The sequence below is a fragment of the Vespa mandarinia genome, chromosome 19 (genome assembly GCF_050613455.1).
Source record: "Vespa mandarinia isolate Hongniang chromosome 19, ASM5061345v1, whole genome shotgun sequence".
NCBI lineage: Eukaryota > Metazoa > Arthropoda > Insecta > Hymenoptera > Vespidae > Vespa > Vespa mandarinia.
This window is the reverse complement of record NC_140828.1, coordinates 2,102,966-2,126,709: the sequence shown is the minus strand read 5'-3', so window position 1 is coordinate 2,126,709 and position 23,744 is coordinate 2,102,966. Positions and strand designations below refer to the sequence as shown.

At 26.5% G+C, this 23,744-nt stretch overlaps 6 protein-coding genes across 8 annotated transcripts; 3 read left to right on the top strand and 3 right to left on the bottom strand.

The window, feature by feature from the left end:
- Positions 1 to 275: 275 nt before the first annotated feature.
- Positions 276 to 4,233, top strand: IntS2 (integrator complex subunit 2). The gene is made up of 5 exons (XM_035880737.2): positions 276 to 727; positions 821 to 2,913; positions 3,015 to 3,219; positions 3,294 to 3,600; positions 3,681 to 4,233. The coding sequence occupies exons 1-5, from the start codon at positions 408 to 410 to the stop codon at positions 4,131 to 4,133; spliced, it is 3,378 nt and encodes a 1,125-aa protein (XP_035736630.1). The 5' UTR covers positions 276 to 407; the 3' UTR covers positions 4,134 to 4,233.
- Positions 4,234 to 4,592: 359 nt separating this feature from the next.
- l(2)05287 (WD repeat-containing protein l(2)05287) lies at positions 4,593 to 9,450 on the top strand. Of its 2 annotated transcripts, none has more exons than XM_085662593.1 (15): positions 4,593 to 4,866; positions 4,993 to 5,194; positions 5,282 to 5,466; positions 5,539 to 5,658; positions 5,730 to 5,917; positions 5,992 to 6,150; positions 6,236 to 6,429; positions 6,537 to 6,721; positions 6,830 to 6,993; positions 7,062 to 7,248; positions 7,327 to 7,505; positions 7,568 to 7,740; positions 7,851 to 8,036; positions 9,022 to 9,131; positions 9,222 to 9,450. In XM_085662593.1, exons 1-15 carry the CDS (start codon positions 4,736 to 4,738, stop codon positions 9,448 to 9,450), a joined length of 2,592 nt encoding a protein of 863 aa, XP_085518719.1. In that variant the 5' UTR covers positions 4,593 to 4,735. The 2 variants fall into 2 exon arrangements, with proteins under 2 accessions (XP_085518719.1, XP_035736482.2); XM_035880589.2 differs by having other exon boundaries at positions 4,603 to 4,866; positions 9,234 to 9,450.
- A 191-nt stretch (positions 9,451 to 9,641) lies between these two features.
- Positions 9,642 to 10,922, bottom strand: LOC118447981 (putative kinase-like protein D1044.1). Its single transcript, XM_035880618.2, has one exon. It carries the CDS (start codon positions 10,920 to 10,922, stop codon positions 9,642 to 9,644), a length of 1,281 nt encoding a protein of 426 aa, XP_035736511.2.
- A 500-nt stretch (positions 10,923 to 11,422) lies between these two features.
- On the bottom strand, positions 11,423 to 13,984 carry ppk13 (pickpocket 13). Its single transcript, XM_035880617.2, has 8 exons — positions 13,438 to 13,984; positions 13,173 to 13,370; positions 12,986 to 13,067; positions 12,612 to 12,860; positions 12,297 to 12,527; positions 12,039 to 12,223; positions 11,827 to 11,954; positions 11,423 to 11,557 (listed from the first exon to the last, which is right to left on the bottom strand). Exons 1-8 carry the CDS (start codon positions 13,569 to 13,571, stop codon positions 11,457 to 11,459), a joined length of 1,308 nt encoding a protein of 435 aa, XP_035736510.1. The 5' UTR covers positions 13,572 to 13,984; the 3' UTR covers positions 11,423 to 11,456.
- Positions 13,985 to 15,044: 1,060 nt separating this feature from the next.
- On the top strand, positions 15,045 to 17,669 carry LOC118447987 (small ubiquitin-related modifier). 2 transcript variants are annotated; one of them, XM_035880628.2, is made up of 6 exons: positions 15,045 to 15,079; positions 15,340 to 15,458; positions 15,578 to 15,646; positions 15,735 to 15,812; positions 16,112 to 16,183; positions 16,318 to 17,669. In XM_035880628.2, exons 2-6 carry the CDS (start codon positions 15,444 to 15,446, stop codon positions 16,378 to 16,380), a joined length of 297 nt encoding a protein of 98 aa, XP_035736521.1. In that variant the 5' UTR covers positions 15,045 to 15,079; positions 15,340 to 15,443; the 3' UTR covers positions 16,381 to 17,669. The 2 variants fall into 2 exon arrangements, with proteins under 2 accessions (XP_035736521.1, XP_035736522.1); XM_035880629.2 differs by having other exon boundaries at positions 15,061 to 15,079; positions 15,337 to 15,458.
- Positions 17,670 to 17,953: 284 nt separating this feature from the next.
- Positions 17,954 to 22,745, bottom strand: ALiX (programmed cell death 6-interacting protein-like protein AliX). The gene is made up of 15 exons (XM_035880590.2): positions 22,490 to 22,745; positions 21,895 to 22,010; positions 21,449 to 21,576; positions 21,051 to 21,329; positions 20,854 to 20,955; positions 20,545 to 20,767; positions 20,332 to 20,455; positions 20,063 to 20,240; positions 19,826 to 19,987; positions 19,560 to 19,703; positions 19,268 to 19,483; positions 18,920 to 19,069; positions 18,685 to 18,826; positions 18,393 to 18,581; positions 17,954 to 18,302 (listed from the first exon to the last, which is right to left on the bottom strand). Exons 1-15 carry the CDS (start codon positions 22,693 to 22,695, stop codon positions 18,187 to 18,189), a joined length of 2,475 nt encoding a protein of 824 aa, XP_035736483.1. The 5' UTR covers positions 22,696 to 22,745; the 3' UTR covers positions 17,954 to 18,186.
- Between the last annotated feature and the right edge of the window lie 999 nt (positions 22,746 to 23,744).

Genomic DNA, 23,744 nt, shown 5'->3' with positions numbered 1-23,744 from the left:
AACAGCATTTATCCCAACAATTAGAACAAGCATAATTCTTAATTAATTTTAATAGATAAGATCCCATTCTGAAGACGAAAGCTTAATCTAGGAAATTGCTTTTTCAAATTTTTGAAAAAGCTTTTTATTTTTGCATGAACTTTCCTCGAATAAACATCATTTTTTAATACAATTTTTTTAAAAAAGAATAAAGCTTCTTCGAAAATTTGAAAAATCAAGGTCCTAAATTAAACCTTCGTTTTTAAATTGAAACCTTGTTCATAAAAATCGGTCAAAAATTACGCCTGTTCTCATTGTAGCGTAAACCATATTATAAAAGCAGGGACAAAATACAGCCTTAACATACTTACATGTATATTTGAAAGCAGTAGTCTAGTGTGAAGATTGTTAGATTGTTTTTCGTGAATATGTCGCTGGAATTTGGAAAAAATCAAACATATTCTATGCATGTTAATACACGCGTTTCTCCTCACGTGTTTACAGCGATACAAAATGTAAATATCAAAGAATTATCAAAATGTTCGCACAAGGAAATTCGTCCGATTTTACCATGTTTGGTTAGGATGAGTCTTATTACCCCTTTGGATATAACAAAAGAATGTGTAGAAGCAAGAAAAGAAGTTTTATCAATTTTGTCTGGAATTGAATCAGTTAATTCTATAATTGCATTACTTTCTATCGATTTTCATGCCTTGGAAACTGATGTACGCAAAGAACAACAATTAAGGTTAGAATATAATACAAATTTATATTCTCTATTTTATAAATTAAATATATTATTATGAATATTTTAACTAATATATACGATATATTTTTTAAGACAAAAATTGGGAGGCATACAAGCAGACAGTGTATTAGCACAATCATTGCAAAGTGGTCTTGCATTGGAATTTGAGAGAAGTGAATCTACACGTAGAATACGTTTGGTTTTAAGTGAAATTTTATTCATAGCATCGCAAATTCAAGAATTTAGAAAGAATCAAGACTTTCAAATCAAGCAATCTGATTTATTCGACAATGCTGTATACATGGAAGAAATTAGTTACGTTATATGTATTGCACTTGCTGAATTGCCAACTCTTTTGTCGATATTGGATATAACGGAGACCCTTTTACATGTGAAACATGGTCCACATATTATTTGTTGGATTGTTGCTAATAATCCTGACAGTTTTTCAGAAGTGTGTGGACATTTGATAGCTAATGGAGAACGTCAAGAAGAATCTGCATTAGGGAGAATTAGAACATCAACACTTACAATGTTATGTGAAATGAATCCAAGTCAAGCATTTGCTATAAGAGCAAAATGTGTGGAATATTGTAGAATGCCTGCATTGGCAATTACTTTAAGTCTAGAACATGAACATGCGAATACATTACAACCAGAAAGCGATATTGTTGCTTTTATATCCGGTTTATTACTTGGCAGTGATCAACAAGTTAGAACATGGATAGCAATGTTCATAAGAAATGGACAAAAACGAAAGTGGGAGTCCCATACCGCATTACAATCATTGAGAGAAGAATTACTCAGGAGATTACAAGCTATTGCTTTACAAAGTACAGATAGCCAATTAGATGAATCACAAGTTGTTCAAGCAAGTGCACTATTAAGACTTTATTGTGCTTTAAGAGGTATCGGAGGTATTAAATTCCAAGATGATGAAGTTTCTATGATAGTTCAACTGCTAACATCACATCCTCCACCGTCACCAGCTGGAGTAAGATTCGTATCTCTAGGACTTTGTATGCTTATAGCTTGTCCTTCCTTGATAGGGCATCATAGCCTTGAAAAGCGTAGTATTGAATGGGTACAGTGGCTAGTACGTGAAGAAGCTTATTTTGAAAGTGCTAGTGGTGTGACAGCAAGCTTTGGAGAAATGCTTCTTTTAATGGCCATTCATTTCCACAGTAATCAATTGTCAGCTATTTGTGAATTGGTGTGTGCAACATTGGGTATGAAAATACCAATTAGACCAAATAATCTTACAAGGATGAAACAAATTTTTACACAAGAGATCTTTACAGAGCAAGTAGTAACTTCTCATGCCGTTAAAGTGCCAGTAACTGCAAATTTAAATGCAACAATTCCTGGATTTTTACCAGTACATTGTATACATCAATTATTAAAGTCAAGAGCATTTGCAAAGCATAGAGTACCCATCAAGAATTGGATCTATCGACAGATGTGTGATAGTGTGCCACCTTTACATCCAGTTTTGCCAGCTTTAGTTGAGGTGTATGTTAATTCTATTTTAGTAACAAATAATAAAACATCAGAACATACAAACAAACCAATTACTGAAGACGAAATAAGAAGAGTATTTCAAAATAGTGTTTTTGGTGCAAATTTTGATTTTAAAAAAAATCTGATGAACATTGTGGAAGGAGAAATGCATAATATGGACATTGATACATTAAAACCTTCACTGACATCTCAATTGTTATTGTTATATTACTTGTTACTTTATGAAGATGTTAGATTATCCAATATGCATATATTTATATCACAAGGTAGAAAAGTGAAATCATACTCAACTGAATTTTTATCTGAACTACCGATAAAGTATCTCCTTCAACAGGTACAGAGAGATCAAGTGAATTATGCTGGTTTATTCTCACCTCTTCTTAGACTATTGGCAACTCACTTTCCACACCTGTCTTTAGTAGATGATTGGCTTGATGATGAGATGATTAATATAGATTCTCCTATCGTAAATTATGAAAGTACAAAGATTACTGATATTGCAATTGTTGAAGCATTTAGTCACATTAATAAATGTCCATCAAGGACAGGAAGATTATTGCGACAATTGATGGCAATGAAGCCAACAGATATTTGGCCACACACAGAAATAATAATACATTATTTTAAAGCTATACTCAATGATAGAGTTCCAAGATATATACAAGGTAAGACCACATTTGTGTGTGAGTTGAATTGATAAAAATTTAATAACACATTTATAGAAATAATTAAAAATATAATTATATTGAAAATATTATTTTCGCAGAACTTTATAAACAAGTATGGCTAAGATTAAATACTGTTTTGCCAAGATGTTTATGGGTTCTATCTATAAATACGTTATTAGTTGAAAATATGGTAGTCAAGAATATATTTCTTACGCAAGAAAATATTGTATTAGATCCTTTACAAGTATTAAGATGTGATACAAGAGTTTTTAGATGTGCTCCAGTTTTGTCAGTAATTCTAAGGTAAATTGTAACAATTAATAAATATCAAAATTGATAAAATCAAATATTAACTCAATGTTAAATTATTATACTAGGATTTTACAAGCAGTATTAGCTGCATCACGATCTCAACTATCCAGACATACACAAGATAGACCTTTAACGGAAAAAGTTGGTCAATTATCAAGTGAAACAGAAAGAGAAGATTTGAAAACAGCTTTGATAGCTGGTCAAGAAAGTGCTGCTGTACAAATTTTATTAGAAGCGTGTTTGGAAACAAAAGAAGATAGACAAATTCCTGGACAGATGTGGTCTTTAAGAGAAATTCGAAGTGTTATCTGTTCATACCTACATCAAATATTTATAGCAGATCCTTCTTTGGCTAAATTAGTCCATTTTCAGGTATATCTTATTAATATAGAAAAAAAGTAACTTTTATAAATATTTAATGTATTACATTTAAATTTACACATGTTTTGCAGGGATATCCAAGAGAGTTATTACCAATTACTGTTTCTGGAATCCCATCTATGCATATTTGTCTTGATTGGATCCCTGAATTGTTATCTCAACCTGAACCAGAAAAACAAGTATTCGCTGTTGATTTAGCTTCACATTTAGCAATTCAATATGCACTTCCAAAAGCTTTAAGTGTTTCCAGATTAGCAATAAATACTCTAATAACTTTGTTAGGAGTATTGCCTGCTAAAGATCGAGTATCTCTATTTATGCCTGTATTACCTTCATTGACAAGAATATGTCTTGCTTTTCCACCACTCGCTGAGGATACTACAGTATTGCTCTTACAATTAGGTAGGGTTAATTCTGCTCAAGCAGCTTTAGGTGATAAATCTGCAGATGCATTATGTCAGAAGGTTAATGCAACATTTTGTACATTATTATCAAAAGCCATATTGCAATCTCAGATTTATTGATTTCCATACAAAGATTAGGTCAAAACTAATAAATTCTTGTTTTTTGTTAAATTTATTTTAGTATGACTTCAAACTCAATGGTGACATTTTATGATATAGAGTAGATTGTTAATAATATCTATTTGATAGATCTATTGAATATACAAATTTATTATATAAACAAATGTAATATTTATGTTAAATAATGTATATGTATATTGTATAGTGTAAAATAATTATTTTTCTATTTATAACTTTCTATTTAGATATTATTATAAAATACGTATTCTACTTCTATCTTGTAGATATGAGACATTAATATCTATTTATATATGTCATTTATTAATATTATTAAAACACATTAATTTGAATCTGTAAATTTCAGCTAATTAAAAAATTATGTTTTTATTATTATATGAAAAATAACAAATTTTAAATATTATTTTGAATTTCGCACGTAAAAATATGATTGGTTGGATTAGTATTAATTCTATCATCCAATCAGAAGGCGTAGATTTTTAACAGCGCTATCTGTCGTCGTAAAAGACAAGCTCTAATTAGTTTATACTAGGTTATGGGTTGTTGTACATGTGATTTTGTTTATTAGTTTATAACACGATAAAATGCATATGAAATCAATTAAATTATCTAAATCAATAAATAATAATGGATTAGATGTAGATAATTTAATTGTAACGAGAAAAGGTGGTGGAAGTATAATCGATCATCGTCCATTATTTTCTGAAGATGGAGAGTAAGTATAGGTTATATTATTAAGTGCCTTAATAATGACATATATTAAAATGTTAAAAATCGATATATCTTTTATTAAATTAACAAAATATCTTTGACTTACAAACGAAATTTGTTTTTATGATAGAACACTATATGTCATATGGAAGCATACCCTACGAGCTTACAGTACGCAAACTGGAGATTTTGTGCAGGAGTTTGAAAGTATAAATCGCAGAATAAGTGGTATTGTTCCATATCCTGATGGTTTTAATACAGTTATAGGTTGTACAGATAATGGGCAGCTTAATTTTTGGAGTTGCCAAAGTGGCATTATTACAAAAACATTAGTATGTATAGTTTGATATAGTTTACAATGTTATATTTAGTTTTACAATATATCAAAGATTCTAATTGTATTTTATAATTTTTTACAGAACTTAAATTTTTCTTCAAAGGAACATACCAAAGTTAAAACTTTTCATATAGTAAAATATAAAAATGCAATTGATAGAGAAATTTCACAAGTTCTAATAACTTATACTACGAAAGGTAATAGCAAGATATATTTGTTATTATTTGACTTGCAAGATGGAAAGTGTTGTAAAACTACTTTTATTTTGTAAGTATTTTCTTAATTTAATTACTGTAATAAAGAAAAAAAAATAATATAACATATTTTACATTCTTTCAGTATAAAAAATCCTGAATATTACGTTGATATAATTGGAAATCATGGAAATAATTTAGTAGCAGTTCTTCATGATACTGATTTGCATATATTAAATCCTTCACGTAATTTAGTTGACAAATTGTATGTATACTTTCTTATTTAATTAATTTTTATTCGTATCTATAAATTTATATATATCTATATAAAATTAGGCATAAAACAGGAAAAACAGGTAGGATACCAACATGTATTGCTGGACATCCTGAAGATGAATGTGTAGCTACAGGAGATTCAACTGGACGTGTAGTATTATGGAAAAATTTATTTTTAACTAGGCCACATACAACAGTATATCATTGGCATACATTGCCTGTAACAGAGATAGCTTTTAGTAAAACGGGTAATTATTAAATTATTAAATATTTCAACTATAATCCATTAAGAAAAAATTTAACTCACATAAGTATATTATAGGTGTTCATATGTACACTGGTGGTGGAGAGTGTGTGTTAGTAAAATGGACTATTGGAACTCCATTAGAAAAATCATTTTTACCTCGTTTACCAGCACCAATTAAACATTTAACTATTGCACCAGATAATATCTATGTTGCTGTATCCACTTTAGATAATGGTAAAATATATAATTGAATATATGTATTAATATTTTATAAATATATTCTTAATGTCACATTAAAATTATTATATATATATTACAGGTATTATTGTTGTAAATCCACAAAGAAAATTGACATCTGTGATACAAAATTTTACATGGGGAATTGCATTATCTTGTAAAGATTTATTTCCAGCTGGACTTGTAGTAGATCCACGTACAAATAGCCTTGTTTTAAATAGTCGTACAGGACATGTTCAGTTTTATAGTACACATACAAAAAGTCTATTATATAACGTAATTATATTACTTAGTTTGTGTATATATATATATATGTTTAAAATATGCAAGTACATCTTATGAAGGATTTAATGGATATAATCTTTCATATATTCCATTTTTAGATTCATATAACAGCTGAAAATTTTATAACGCAAGAACGTAGTGTAAATATTTTAAACACAGAAGTAACAAAAGTAGCTTTGAATCACGATGGTACATGGATGGCTACGGTAGAAGAACGTGATGATAAAATTTCAACTCCAGAAGTAAGATTAAAATTTTGGATATTTGACATGAAGAAACAAGTGTAAGTTAAATAGTATTTATACATAAATGTAGATAAATAATATATATATAATATAATATAAACTATTGCATTATTATATAATTTAAATTTAATTATGAACTCCAACAGTTTTACATTAAATACATCAGTTGAACTTCCACATGAATTAGGAATTAATGCTTTACAATTTCAACCAAACTCATTATTTGGTGATGAAGATTCCTTAGTAGTAACTACTGGAAAAGATCAAAAGTTTAAGTTATGGAATCTCATAGAGCCAACATCAATCTATAGTAAGAAATGTTTTATATAATAGAATATTATTGTCTTTATGAAATAAACATGATTTATTTTATTTTAGAAAAAACAAAGCATTGGCATTGTTATGGTACAGGAAATTACCATGATTTATCAGCTACAGATGCTGCATTTTCTATGGATGGTTCTTTATTAGGAATTGGTTTTGGCTCATCTTTAACTATTTGGGAACCCGATACATGTACTTTGAAAAGTAGCCTTAGGCATAGTCAATATCCATATACCATAATGTAACACCATATCATTAAAATATTATCACGTGATATATTAAAAAAAAAGAAAAAATTTCACATTGTATTTTTTGTTAGGCGCATTGAATTTGGAAAACAGGAAGCTTGCAACCTTATTGTCGTTGTTTCGGATAAACATATTGCTGTCTGGAATATCTTATCTTTAAGTATTATGTGGAGTGTTTCTTTAAACGTGACGAAACTTACAGCCGATCCAAAATCTATTTATATGGCTGTTTTCACAATAGATAATACATGTAAGTATTATCATTTTTTATGACTATATTTATTATTTAATTCTTTATTTATTTCTTTTCAGTGTATGTATTTAGTCCGCATAATTCATCGCCAGTATATGTAAAAAAATCAATCGTTGAAACTGATAGTTCAATATTAGGAGCTGTTTTTGTACCACGTTTGCAAGATAGTAAAGATTCTTCTTACAAGTTATGGCAAAAGAAATCACAATTATATTTTATAGATTCAAATCAAGTATGTTTCGTATATATAAATATGAGAAAAAAAAATAATTACAATATTTATTCTCTCATTATTTTAATAATAAAATGAGGATATATTTAATAATTAATTTTTATATTTAGGAACTGTTGGCTTTGGAATCGGAATCCGAAATAGGAGATGCTTTAGAAATTTTCTCTAGAAATCAAAATATATCTTTAACGCCGTTCAGTAATTTTGTAGCATCTCAGACTGTATCAAATAAGGAAGAAAATATTTCATTCTTTCATGAATCATTCCGTATTTCAGGAAAAGAAAAAACAGATGAGGTAAGAAATATATGTATAAAAGTTCATTCAATAATTATATCTCACATTATAGCATCATACACAAAGTATAAAAGTTGTTTATTTTTACAGAATTCTTATATCATTCGCGCGCTCACGCATATATATGATATATATATATATATATATATATATATATATATATATATATATATATATATATATATATATGGCAACTAAGTGATTGCGTATATGGTCACCGCATCGACTTAGTTGCCAAAACAATATGGCGTTGGCAACTAAGTGATTGCGGATTTGGTTTCCGCAATGACTTAGTTGCCAACGGGATATTGTCTTGGCAACTAAGTAATTGCGGATTTGGTTTTCGCAATGACTTAGTTGCCAACGCAAATGCGGAAACCAAATCCGCAATGACTTAGTTGCCAACGCAATATAATATAAAAATTTTAGTTTAGATATATATATATATATATGAATATATATATATGGTATTGGAGATATATATATCTCTCTCTCTTTCTATATATATATATATATAGAGTGAGAGAGAGAGAGGGGGGGGGGGGAGAGATAAGAGAAAAAATAAATTACTAAGTGTACAATGACACATTAAGTTTATCGTTTTATAAATGAGATCATAGTATCTCTGTCGCTTCATTATGAAAAGAGATTTGACGAATTAGTACGTGTACTTTACACCAACCATAATTGTCTTCATTATGGTCTCAGCAAAGTATATTTTCAATTTTATTCTACTATTTTTCTTGATGTTATTTTTCTCATACTACTTATGTTATTTCTTACGTCATTGTATTATTGGTGTATTTTAAATACAATTCATATTAATTTATACTTTAGTAGACGATTTCCTAATAAAAATTTGCATTCTTCTATAAATAGAATTACACATTTAAATATTAATCAGTTAGTTGATTTTAAATACTTAAATTAAATAATATTTTATTAAGAAGAATCATATAATTCATTTTTTTTTTTTATTTATCAGCTTTTTAACGTTGCTGCTCATACGTTACCACCAATGAAAATGCTTTGTGCGACTTTTATAATGTCTTTACTATCACAAAAAGATCAATCTTCGAATGATAAATTTTCAAGGTAATTAAAAATAAAAAATTTAATTATATATATTACATTAAAAATAATTAAATACATGGAAAATAAAAGAAAATGTAAATTTCTATGAAGTATATTTTTTAGATCGGACGATCTTGATGATCTCGATAATCTTGATGATCTAGAAAATGAAGAAATAGAGGAAAACGAAGACAATATTAAACATGTAAAAACAATGAAACGTGAACCATCACCAATTCCAATGAATATCAATATCGATGAATCAAACGTACGATTAATTCATCATAATTGGTCATTTTTATCAACGATACTTCCAGACGAAGAAATTATTGAAAAATAAAAAATATTTTGTATACATTATTTAAATAATATTAAAGTCTTTAATTAATAAGATATATTTATCGTAGAGTACCCAAATACAAAAATAATGATAAGTTTTAGAAAATTAAATACACGTAAGTCTAAACGTTTTCTTTTACAAAAAAGAAAAACTTATTAAATCTTTAAAAAAAAGATTAATTTATTATATAATCAACATGGTATAGGTAACTCGTTAAGACGTTTAGCAATTTTAATTACCTCTTCAATCGTCTCCGTGATTCTATTATTATATTCCAAATCTTGTTTCATATTATCGATCACAATATTGGTTCTATCACTAAAAGTATATTCCAAATATCTGTTAGAATCGTTCATAATTTGGGCACTCAAACTTTCATCCATTAAAATTGTTGGAAAATATAACATGGCAGTTATCAAAGAACCTAAACGTTGTTCTTCTATTCCTTGAAGTAATTCGGACCAAGAAGGACATTGTCCAGAAAATTGATGAATTTTTAAAGTCTCACAAAGAACTTTGTAATAATGTTTCAACATATCTTTTTCGCGTGTTTCTCTAAAACTACGGGATGTACATAGATAAAGTAATTGAGAGATATCGTGTGCTAATGGACAGTATCTGAGTATTTGAAAATCAATTAACAAACACTTCGGAGGTTTGTCGTTATTAAACATCAAATTGTTAGCCCAGAGATCACCATGACTAATCACATTTGATTTCTTTGTAGAAGATTGAATGGCTTCCATGATTTTTGGTGATGCTATTGGTATCAAGCTTGAATCAAGGCCAAGATTTTTAGCAATTTCAACAGCTACTTTAACTCCAGCATCAATCCATTGTTTAGTTTGCCCTGCCCAAATAAATCCTTTCTCCTCAAACGCATTAGGATAGATTTTATTCAAAGGCATTGCCAAACGATCTTCTGCTATTAATGATGCTGCATGCATCTGTGCAATTGTTGTCAAAGCTGCAGTAGTAAGTTCCTCATTGAAGAGTTTGTTTCGCATTGTATATCCTTTTCGTTGTAAATCCTCGAATATTAAATAATTATCTTTTACTTTATAACAATTTGGAGACCAACGTTCTCCTCGATAATTTTCATATAGTATTGGTATTATTTCATTGTAAAATATTACTTCCTTATTGAAAATACCTTTTGTTATTATGTAATCTGCTTGATCAGGTACATCATATGGTATTATCTTCGCAAAAAAGATGAATGTTTTTTTCTCATTCCTTTGTCTCGTCGTAATGCAAAGTTTTTGATGCGAACCAAGAAAGCCAATTTTACCATTGGAATATGGTCGAAGAGAATAGTTTATGATTTCCATGTTGTTATTAAAAACACGATAAATTATTTCTTGAATGTCTTCTGCAGTCAACAAATGATGAAACACATTCTGATTGGATATTAAATTTTCTTCATATTCTAAATCAGAATTAGATACAATTTGAACTTGTTTATTAGACATTCTCTATAATTTCTGCAGTCTCTGCAGTCTCTTTCTCTCTCTAATTCCTTTAGATTCCTTTTATGTTCCTTTTTATATAGCATTGAATAAAGCTTTCACGAATATGATGCATTTATGATATGTCTACCTGTTTACTTTGAAACTTTGCTATGAGATATTTACCTCTATATGAATGATAATTTCCTATTTAAATTACTGATAAGAATACTACAGACAATATTCGATGCAATATGTTAAAGTATTTTTTCTTTTTTTTAATAATTACAGTACTCATATTTTTTATTAACAGTGATTTATTGATCTTAACTATACCAAGTTATTGATAAGAGTTATGATTAAATTAAAATTGTGTTATATTGTATTGATTTAATCTGAATTCATTTATAGAAAAAGATGCTTATAACAGATAATCAAGAAAATTCGTGGCATTTCCATATTTTGTCATTGTTCATATATTATCTATTTTTATTGATTAAAATGGCACGAATTTTCTTGCTTATCTGATACTTTAAATTCGAAATAAATCAATCATATTCATATGATTTGATCACGACGAAGACAAAGCCAATAAGGTATTTCAAAGAAGCTGAGAATACTGGCACCCATAAATAATCCAAGAGCACTTCCTACTGCAACTGAATAAAATATTAATTATTATTTACATTAAAGATTATTCGTAAAGAAATTTTCCATTAATCTACGTACACACTGTATATTATCATTAAATTTCCAAATATTTTTTGATAAGATATTCTTATGTTATTGACAAATTCTTTTTATGATATCTTACAGAATGACATATTGCTCTGTCAAAAGATCAAATAATGTTGATTGCAGTTGCAAGAGACAGACAGAAAAATTCATTCATTTTAAATATTATTTTGATCTAATTGAACATATTTACCTATCAAATCTAAACGGCTGTATACGACGTATCGACGATATTGTAAGAAGGGGCGAGATACTGACATGAAATCTATTCTTGCTACATCATCATCTATATGACTGAACTGAATGGGCTTGCTATGGTATCTGTGATAAAGACAAAATTATATCATAATTAATCATTACATTTAACAAAAAAAAATATATATATATGATAGGATTTCTTCTTACATGTTCATAGTATTTTCTTCACATTGAGGATAACATCTTTCTTTTATAGTTCTTAGTAATAAAATATCTTTTTTATTTTCAGACAAACATTGTAATTCCCTTAAATTACAGATTCTTGCATTGGCAGGAACAGGATAATAAAAACTTACACAGCCACAATACTCAATCATTTTTTGTATATATATCTATTAAAAGAATGATAAAAATATGAAGATATAAATATATATAATATTTATAATATTTATTAAAATTTTTTACCTCGATAGCACAGGTATCGCTACTATAAAATTCGAATATACTGTTTTTATCAGTTTCATGACTAAATCGACAATTTCTTTGTTTCATTGAAAAATATGATACAAATTGTTCATTAAAAATAGGTATCATTAAAAATTCAATTCGAGTAGATTGTCCTTTTCTTATTGATGGAACTATATATTCACCCAAAGTAGCTACATTTGGTAATTGTAAATTATCCAATATATATACCTACATTATATAATTATATATTGTATAACAATGTATATATGATCGTTTAAATAATTAGTATGAGAAGGGAAAGAAAATACGAACGTTAACAAATCGAGGAATATAACTACTTGATTTTTTATTTACTATAAGATCAATCACAAGATTTCCATTTTCAGTAGTACGATTAATCCAAAATTTAATATTTGAATTGTATGGTTTGATATGTTGAGAATTAACCACGTAACAATAACCAGCTCCAGTTTTATTCAATGGTTTGAATTCATTGCAACAATCAAATTTTATATTGTTCCAGCTACAATTGGCAAATATATCTTTACATTGTATCTGCAACTATAAAAATATTATTATTATTATTATTATTATTATTATTATTATTATTATTATTATATATATATATATATATATATATATATATCTTTTAAATCTGTAAATAAGCAGAATAACGATAAGTATACTGATTGATAGCCCTTCAATAATTCCTCAGCAGTAATATCGTCTATTTTCTCAGTTGGTGAAAATTCCAATTTTGATGGTAATCTATATAAAGTGATAATTATGAGAAAAAAAGCATGATGAATATTTAACAAAAAATTAATATTATTATAATATATTATTAAAATTATTATTTTTTTATGAGCGTACTGTTTAATATTGTATTTGTTTCTTAATTCGTTAGAATGCTTAATGCAAATTGCAATTGAAGGAAATGGAATTTCCCAATTTATATATAATGTTTCTGTTGTAACATCAACAGGGTGTTCAATATATTCGTAGATACTATCCTTGATCACTACAGTACAGCCCCACCAACTCAGTACACAAAAGAACAACCAGAAACATCTTCAAAGTACAAAAGAAAATGTTATTATTATAAATTTTTTATAATAATTATTTATAACTATTTTACCTTTCGATATATAAACTATTTTCAGAAACAAGATATTTAACACCATGGATACTGCAATGACTTAGATATTGTTTAAGCACTTTCCAACAATAAATTATACATTGCAACATTTTAGATACCTCGTAATTTTTCATTCTAAATGTTAAGGTCGATTAATCGACATCGCCACTGTCTCGGCTATATAATTCGATAGAGATATCACTCAACAATGAATTATAAAAAGAAAGATTTTAATCTTTGCTTTCAAACATTTATTTCTAAAATATGCATGTGTCATTTGCTTATATTGAATATATGCAATATCATAAAATATGAAAGTGTTATTTAATTATGTAAACTCATTTATATTTCAAATATTTCTTTCATTATCATATCATTTTCTCTCTTTTTTATATGTATACATTTTATCTTGTAACTCATATATATTTTCATAATTCATTAATGTATATACATCAATGAATCTTTAAAACTAAAATTATAAAAAGGAGCAATTCTTTTTTCAAATTAAAATATTTTAAAATTACAAAAGATCTTTTATTTTATTATTATTAATGGAAAAATATGACATCATCTGCTATAATAGCCGTTGATGATTTTATATTTCCTTCATCATCCTTGAATTCGCCATAAGTTAATCTTCCATTTACCAAAACGCGTTGTCCTTTCTTCAAGTAATTAATTACATTTTGTCTAAGACTAGGTTTAAAAACACATATCCTGTGCCAATCAGTCTTTTGAATGAATTCATCTGCAAATAGTATTAAATAAGTGATATATATCACATTTTATTTTATCTAATTAAATTTATAAAAATTCATATATACGTACCATTTTCATATTTATAATTGAAATGAGTTGCCACAGAAAAAATCACTACGGGATGTTTCTCAGTTCCACGTTCTTGTGGAACTCCACCCACCCTTCCGAGTAATGTTATTTGGTTAATAGCTAAAATAATATTAATAAAAATTTATTTAAATATCATATTTCATATCTCATTCATTATATATTATATATATTGTTAGATATAATATACATAATAGAAGTTAAACAAATAATAATTTTACATACTTTTTTCTAGAGTATTCGTTTCGATTGTTGGTGAAAAAAAACGTGTATTGTTTAATTGATTTGTTCGAATACACACACGTGATATAACCTATAAAATAAATATATACAAATAATTATTACGTTATCATATATTTTAAGAATAGTTTTATAATTAAAATGTTTGTTGATAATTTCTTACTTTATGAAACATTATGACAATTGTTAACACCAATTTTATTTATCAAAATGTAAAATAAGATTTTTAACTATTAACCGATCTAAATTTATATATATATATATATATATATATATATATATATGTGTTTGTGTGTATATCTTTCGAATATTAAAAGAAACTTCTATGCATTTCAAATGAATTGAATTAATAAGAGACAAAAGAAAAGTTTTAATTATGAAACATATAATTATCGCGCGTTAAGAACAGTAGAATAAATGATAGACTTGTTTAAAATAATTTAATATCTCACTCAATAAAAATACTTGTGTATTAGGCTTAATAGTTTACAATACAAATGATCCGTTAGCGCGTCAAGCTTTTGAGAACACATATTCGATTATAGTGATTACAACGGTAAGGTTCTCGAAGGCATTCTTGAATATTACTTTCATTTAATATTAAATTGATATTCTATTCTACATATCATTTTATTATTGAAATTATCGATAAGTCCGAAGTTGGATATTTGTTAAAAATCTAAATTTGAGTTAGAAAATTGTACGTTATATATAAATAGGGAGAAAAAATATTATTTGCAAAATCAGTGCACTTTATAACATGCGTTTTAGAACGTAAATATACGAAACGTTAAAAATTTTTTATTTTTGAAGTAGAGAAGGCTGTGAAACTGACAAAAGCGCGCCGCCATATTGCGTGCTTGTGTTTAGTTACTGTTCTGGCGCGTGGTCAAGAATTATTATACTCTTAATTAATTACCATGTCCGAGAATCAGGTAAGCTCTCTCCCGATAAATGAAATTCTTATTTCTTCATTAACAATGTAATATTTATGATGCATTGTGAATTATTTAATTGATTGGCCGAATTTAACCGATCTAACCTTGCGAATTAGGAACAGAAACCTGAAGCCGGCCCAGGAGACGCGAATTCTGAATACATCAAGCTAAAAGTCGTCGGAAATGTAAGAATAGAGAATTATTCCATACTATTTTTTTTTTTTACTTTAGTAATATATAGCAAATTCAATGTTACGTGAATTATCCTTTTAGGACAGCAACGAAATTCACTTTAGGGTAAAGATGACCACCCAAATGGGCAAGCTTAAGAAATCGTACAGTGATCGTGTGGTTAGTGTTTCCTTTTTATTTTTTTACCTTCTTTATTCTCATTTTATTTCAATCATAAATATTTCCTTTTTCCTTTTATTCAGGAAATCTTTCAAATTTATACATCTGTTTACTTTGGTATAGTGTAGATATATGTACATATACGTATATATATATATATATATATATATATATATATACATTTGTATTTTGTATGTTCCATAATATAATATTGACAATATAATATTTTCAATTTAATATTTTAGAATATTATAGTATACAATAAAAGTAATTTTATAATCTTCTCTGATTTTAATTAGGGAGTACCTATGACATCGCTGAGGTTTCTTTTTGATGGTAAAAGAATTAATGATGATGAAACACCAAAGCAGGTAATTTATGCGATTTAATATATAAAAATTAAAGAAAAAAACAAAAAAAAACAAGTGTGTGTCTCCATTTAAATATATCATGATTAAAAAGTTTAATATGTATCAGAACTTAGATGGCGACTAATTATTTTCAGTTGGAAATGGAAAATGATGATGTAATTGAGGTATATCAAGAACAAACAGGTGGTCTCTATTGAAAAAATTATAAAGTAATATCATGCAATTTGGTTTTAATATTTTCTAAAGTGAAAGTGACTATCATAAGAAAAGGACAAGTTTATTAATATGCATATATATGTTAAAGAAAAACAATATGTAGTTCCATTTTCATATAATATTCTAAATGTGCTGTTCTACATTCCTGTAACAAGGCAAGTCTAAGGACCAGCAACACAATCAATCTTTTGTAATGTATACATTCATTGGTTAAAAAATCAGTTAAGGCGAATAATTGAGACTACCGGTTCTATTAAAATATTCGATGTTTTACGTATTACATATAATCCCTGTTTAATTAATTAGTTGTAGATGTCAAAGAAAAAAAAAAAAGAATTCGTTATTAGTTCCGTTAAAAGTAAAACAAGAAGGTAAATTTTAGATAATATGAACGTGGTTTAACAAAATTGTTGCATTTAAGGTACATCTGTAATAAAAAAAAAAAGTAACAACAATAATATTTTTATTTGCCCTCACAAATATTGTTCTTTAGAGAACTTGTAAAAATGTGTGTGTGTGTATGCTAGTTTTTAGACATATAATAATATTATGCTGATTTATTAATATAAATCATAATATTTCTAAAGAGTTACACAAAATGATCACATTTTTGTGTAAGTAATGTGGATGCTTGCTGTGTTTAAAGTAGTCATATATTACACAAGAAAATCTTTAATCTGATAATATGAATAAGTTTTATTTTACAGCAAAAAATAATACATGTCGAGCAATAAATATTTAAAATATGTGAACTAATTAAAAGATATTTTATAAAAATTATATTTGAGATATCAGTTTGTCGTGTATATTTCCATATTCTTTATATATGAATATTATTTCTTTTTATCTTTATATACATACATATATATATATATATATGTGTGTGTATATGAGCATCCCCATTATAGTATTTATTTAATCATTCATTAATATAATTAATCATTTAAAATAATACAATTTTTACAAATGTAATAAAGTCTATTCTAACAGAGGGGCAAGTGAGTTTCTTTCTGTAATGTAATAAAGAATATAGTTCTATCAATACTCTCTCATACATCATACTTATTTTTTTATATTCTTAATAATTTCTTATCTATAAAGGATATGACACACGTTTTTGTTATTTCTAAAGGATATGGCACATTTAAAAAGATGAAACTTGCCAATGTAATATCGAAGTTACGACAGAATTTTTTAATTATATGTAATTAATTTTGTATTTAAATACTTATAATCTCAATAATGAATAAAACAACACTTAATGAATATATTTAATCACTCTCAAAATTAATTTCTTTCGATGAAAAGAACAACTAAAAAATTATTATTTAATAATAAAGTATCAATTGAATAATAATTACACGTAAGCAGTATATTACATAAAGAGGAGTTTGGGATTAAAAAAAAAGTTTGAAATTATTGTTCGACAAAAAATTTATTAAAAATTAAATTGTCTAATAATTATATTACATTAAAAAATATATATTTATGATTTGCAAATAAGCAATTAATATTTTACGAAGCGACAATCAAGGCATCATTTAATATACATTGAAAAATACTTACAATAATTTTCTATTAATGTTAACAATATTATTTAATTACAAGAAGATTTAATCTGTTTAAAACTTAATTATAAAATATTTCACTTGCGTTCAATATTAATAATAACATAATTGTAGAAACAATAGAATTATATATATAACTTCTCTGTTGCTTCAATATATCCAATATAGAATATGAATTTTAATTCCCATCACAGCATCCATTGTAAATAGACTTTTAATTCACCAAGGATTTTGTCCTGGTGGATTTGAACCACCATATCGAGGTAATGTAGCATAATTACCATAACCAGTATAACCACCATAAGTACCTGGAGGTAATGCTTGATTATAACCACCTAAAAACGGGAAAACAAAAAAGGATAAAACCTGATTATATAAAAGGAAATAAATATTAATATTTCATACATTGAAATTTTTTTATATACCTTGTCCAGGATATGGCATCGTTGCATATGGATTATATGTTGCTGGCATAGGTGGAGGCATATAAGTTGGATACGGAGCAATAGGATTTGCACCATATGGTACAGGCATAGTTCCTGGATGTTGCATAGGGTATGGTAAATTTGGCATTTGCGGATTTTCTGGATTAGATTGTTTTTGACTCGAACTTGCTGTAAAGTACATGAAAAAAAAAAAAAAAGGAATTTTTTCGTTACTTTATAATAAAGATAAAATTGCAAAATGAAATCTTTTTAAATTTGATCATTCTTCTACCTTCGTGATGAGATGGAATACTTGGCGTTGTGGCTGGACCGGTATGACTTAAATTAGTGGTTAAATCTTTTAATAATTCTTCTTTCTCAGTCTTACGAGCAAAACAGAAGTCCGATATTTTATTTTGAAAAATGACTAATAGCTGAAAACAAGATCATTTCACTTTTATACATCTGAAGATGCTTTAGTTAATAATGATGATAAACACTTATGATAAAAAAATAATTAATATTACCTGCGTTAAATCATTGTAAAATTTGATTCCTTCATTCAAATGGCTCTTTAATTCTTTAAATGCATCAAATGCAGAGGCCAATTTACAAAGCATAATTTCTCTTGAACTACCACTACCAGATTGTTCATTAGTGAACTTTGTATGAGCATTCTGTAAAAATTAGAATTATTTCGCTTGTTTTCCTTAATAATAAAAAAAAATAAAAAAGTACAATGAAAACAATATTTTTGATGAGTTCGTCAATGATTCAGCAATCAATGAAATAGTTAATCAATGATGGAAATTAGCACATTAATCGTTAATTAAATTAGATATTGTTTAAAGTGTAATATATCCATAATATTATACCTGAATATCAGCTATTAATTTTTCTTGAAGAGATAAACTTTCTCGTACTTCTTTTTGCAAAGGTCCATAACATTTTCCAATATTTTCAACGGATATATTTGGTTCGTCGATCACTCCATCCTTGGCAAGAGCACTTAAAAATGTTGTTTTCATATCTGTTGTAGCTGATTTTAATTCACTTTCAATTACATCACGTTCTGCTTTCAGTGTCTCTACCTAAAAGTAAATTTGATTTATATCTGATGTATAATAAATAAAAACATAAATTGAATTGTACAGTCAAAGATATTACATCTTCCATCAATTTTCTTAGTTGCATCACTACATTACTTTCTTGTACTGCTGAACCATTAGGGACAGCCATAGATATTTGACTTTCATCCATACTTAGGATTTCCATACCTTCCCGATGAGTTTCATATTTATTACGAACTTCCTAATTGATAAAGATAATAAAGAAATTTCCATCAGTATAAAATACATTTTTATTATAGATTTTTATTATATATATATATATATATATATATATATATATGTATATTAAGAAAGTATTACTACCTTATCTGCAGAAACAGCATTATTAATAATTTCACGATATTTACGTGTATTGGCAATAAATTGTTCTGTTAATCGAGCACTAGATATTCTTGTCCAACGTTCTTTAAATTGTTCTCTCAATTGATCATCAGATTCACGTTCTTCTTGAAGCATTCGTTCACACTATATCAAAAGTAAAAATAAAATTGATAAGCAATTAAATAATTGTGTTAAAATATAATAAAATTTCATATTTACTTCATCTAATAATTCCTGATTTCGTTGTAATAATTCTGGAAGTTCTTTCATTGATGCTTCCAAAATTGCCTTACCACCACCTTCTCGTACATAATTTGCTTTTTCTAACAATGATTGTGGTAATTCGGTACCACTTGTGTCCTCAATGGCTGCTGGTAAATTTAAATTTGCTAACACACTGTGAAATGAAAAATATTTTATTTTATAATAGTATCCTAATATAATAATCTTTTAATAATATATATCTTTCTATATTGTAATAATTGTACCTATTAAGAACTTGTGTCATTTCTCGTAGTTTAGATATTTCTGCATTAACAAGTTCATTGCGGCGAACTTCATAAGACGATAAAGCTTGATGCACACCAACTGGCAATAATTCCGTAAAGAGATCTATAAATATAAAATATTTTTAATATATGAAATCAATATAAATATTAACGTAATATAATAATAGATAATACAAAAGAAATAAATGAAACCTTTAAAATTTGAACTGAATCTTTCAGGCAATGGAAGTAATTTTGCAACATTAGCCTTTCCAACTGGTTCTAAACTCTTAACATCTGGAATTCTTTCATGATAGATAAAATCATTATCCTTTTTAACTTCAGTTAAATTCCTTTGTGCTTTGTTAGCATAATCTTGGAATAAATTAGGCTTGTTAGATCGTTGTTGAGCAGCTTTAAATAATTCCACAGCGTGCTAAAAATATATATATATATATATATACATATATATTTTTGTTAATGATGAAATATATTAAATTATATAGTGGTTATAAAATTTACCTCTAATCTTGCAATTTCTTCTCCTATATTTTTATTATTTTTACATACAAGCGACTGATAAAATTCCATCATAGCACGATAGCCAGCTTGCTTGCCTGCGATCTAGAATAATAAAATGTGAAAAAAAAAGAATTGTCTAATATAAATTAATTATCTAATATAAAAATATTAGTATGTTAAATAAATAAAGTATTTACCAATGGAATCCATTCTTTATCCCAAAATGCACGGAAAATTTCTTTCTGGAATAACTTTAAGGCATCAGCATATAATTCTTCAGCTTGTGCAGCTAATTTTGCAACAATGCCATCTTTCATAGAATCATGAATTGCTTTATGGACAAAAATTTCTTGAGCTTGAGCTAACATCAATGAGGATAATGCACCTAATGTTTCCGGACTAATGTCAGGAGTTGGCTCTTGTTGAATAGCCATCATTACATTTCCTTTTAAAAAATTAAATATACCGGCAGATTGCTAAAATTATTGTTAATTTAATGATAGATAACATATAAATAAATTAAACTAAATCATATATATATACATATATATGTATATATCTTAATAATTAATTGTAGATATAGAAAAAAACTAACTTGAAACAATTTAGCAGCCAGTTTTAATCCTTCATCGCTTTCCAAAGATTGAGTTACAGCAACAGAGCTTTGTAATGCAGCAATGTTGAAGAGTACACAAACCTTTTCATATGCCAAAGTGCTAATTGCTATAAACAATAAGCACATTTATAAACAATAATATATTACGTGAATTTTTATTGTAAGAATAAATGATATATAAAACAATTTCATTCAATTTTGATCAGATCTCTGCTAAATTAATTAAATATAAAAATTTTGCCAACTTTATATATATATATTATAATATTTTATTAAATTTTTTGTGCATATGTATGTTAGCTCGAAAGATATAATGATAATTAAAATTAAAGTATCTTATCTTATCTATAACTTAAGTGGTAACTTTCATATCTATTATATAAAAAATAAGAGACAAGTAAAAAGAATAATTTAATAATACTTACTTAAACTTAATTTTCCACCAAAAATAGTACGATCAAAGGCATCTTTCCACTTAAATGGTATTTGTAATTCGTGTGCAGGTATCTTCCCTTCTAAAGCACATAGTTGGTCATAATAACTAAACAAAAAAAAAAAATAAAAATAAAAAGTATCATGTATTTCTTTGTATATAAATATTCTATATACAATATATGTACTAGTATATTATTTTAAAAATGATTAATTGAAAATAATGATTAATGGTGCCCATGCAATTTTCATATGTAATAAATCTATTAACGCATATACAAAATAATCTATAAATCATAATATTATAAAATTGCATTATAATTTTAAATGATCATTTCAAATGACAATTTATATTGCAAACAATTAATTTATATAAATATATTGAAAAATATGTATATTTTTATCAAACAGCTTTGAACAGAGATACATTGTTAGTTTTATAATTTATTTTAATAATAATAAATATAGAATATAATATTAGAAAGATAATTCGTATATTGTTATTATAATTATTGTATTTTGATTCTCTTTATTAATATTGCATGAAACGATATAATCAGAGTAATAATTAAATTGAATGAGTCATACTTGTAAATAACCTCCAACGAACTCTCGTATTTCTCGAAAGCTCGCCATAATGCGTTGTTCCTTAATACACTTAAATCGTGAATTGCTTCGGTATAATCCTTTTGATTATTTCCACCGCTGTATGTCGATTTAATAACGTTTGTTAATGGTTTAATAATATCTACGTCGGACGGTTTCTTCAATGGTATTCCTATCAGCTCAGCCATTTTGACTTTGACGGCTTGATTTCGTTAGTACGCAATGGAACTGAAAGACGCTGTCATTCTGAAGTGAGCTTTGTATTATATATATAGATTATTTCAATTATAAAAGTGCTCACTCCATGCAGAAAATAACCTTATTTTTTTAACAGATAGAATAAATTAATTATAATTCATATTAATTATATTTTCAAATAATAATATGTGTTATAAGAAAAAAAATAAAAATATACAAAATATGTAATATTTCATTCATAGATATAACATCATCGAGCAGAAAATGACAACTTCTTTATAGATATTACAATCTAATATATAAATAATACCACCTAAATATATTGTATATTTAATAATTATTATTTTTCTATTTATAAAATATAAATATTTAGATATTACAAAACTTCTATAGACTTTGAAATGATATAAAATCAAAAATGTTTATAAAGTATCCTTTGTAATCAATAATTTTTCAATTAATACTTCAGTGACGTATTAATTAAATAGCGTATTAAATATAAGTATATTACTCATTGATAATATTAATTATATTTTTCCTAAATATAAATTATGAACATTTAAATATTAATTTTATGGTTTTTCTGATTTAATTATAGATTATAAAAATTTATTCAAAACGTTTAATAATTAAGTATATACATATATATTAGTAAAGGCAGCTTTCTTTGTAATATTCTTAACACCATCTAGCGTTAGGATCGGTACTAAATGATTAAAAAATGTATTTTTTTTACTACCCATGGCGTCATCTAGCGTTTCTCTTTGAACGATATTTTCGCGCGTTTTATTCAACGAACTCCACTATTGTCATGTGCTCCTATTACAAATCAAGCATTTTTGTGACAATATGACGGCTGATTATAGACAGTCCTATATATAGATATATTAAATATATATATATATATATATGGTAAATATTAATAATTTATTTCTCAATTATTAAGTATTAAGTATTAAGTATTAAGTATTAACTTTTACGATTTTATGTTATATTTGAGAGTCCATAGAATATTTTAAACATCTAAACGTTTATAACT

Coding starts and splice junctions, on each gene's coding strand:
- IntS2 (XM_035880737.2), top strand. CDS start 408: ATGTCGCTGGAATTTGGAAAAAATCAAACATATTCTATGCATGTTAAT. Junction 728..820: donor CGCAAAGAACAACAATTAAG/GTTAGAATATAA, acceptor ATATTTTTTAAG/ACAAAAATTGGGAGGCATAC. Junction 2,914..3,014: donor AGTTCCAAGATATATACAAG/GTAAGACCACAT, acceptor TTATTTTCGCAG/AACTTTATAAACAAGTATGG.
- LOC118447981 (XM_035880618.2), bottom strand. CDS start 10,922: ATGTCTAATAAACAAGTTCAAATTGTATCTAATTCTGATTTAGAATAT.
- ppk13 (XM_035880617.2), bottom strand. CDS start 13,571: ATGAAAAATTACGAGGTATCTAAAATGTTGCAATGTATAATTTATTGT. Junction 13,371..13,437: donor AATAGTTTATATATCGAAAG/GTAAAATAGTTA, acceptor TGTACTTTGAAG/ATGTTTCTGGTTGTTCTTTT. Junction 12,528..12,611: donor ATATTCCTCGATTTGTTAAC/GTTCGTATTTTC, acceptor TATATAATGTAG/GTATATATATTGGATAATTT.
- LOC118447987 (XM_035880628.2), top strand. Junction 15,647..15,734: donor AGCTAAAAGTCGTCGGAAAT/GTAAGAATAGAG, acceptor TTATCCTTTTAG/GACAGCAACGAAATTCACTT. Junction 16,184..16,317: donor ATGATGAAACACCAAAGCAG/GTAATTTATGCG, acceptor AATTATTTTCAG/TTGGAAATGGAAAATGATGA.
- ALiX (XM_035880590.2), bottom strand. CDS start 22,695: ATGGCTGAGCTGATAGGAATACCATTGAAGAAACCGTCCGACGTAGAT. Junction 20,956..21,050: donor ATAAAGAATGGATTCCATTG/GTAAATACTTTA, acceptor TTATTATTCTAG/ATCGCAGGCAAGCAAGCTGG. Junction 18,582..18,684: donor TATTCCATCTCATCACGAAG/GTAGAAGAATGA, acceptor TGTACTTTACAG/CAAGTTCGAGTCAAAAACAA.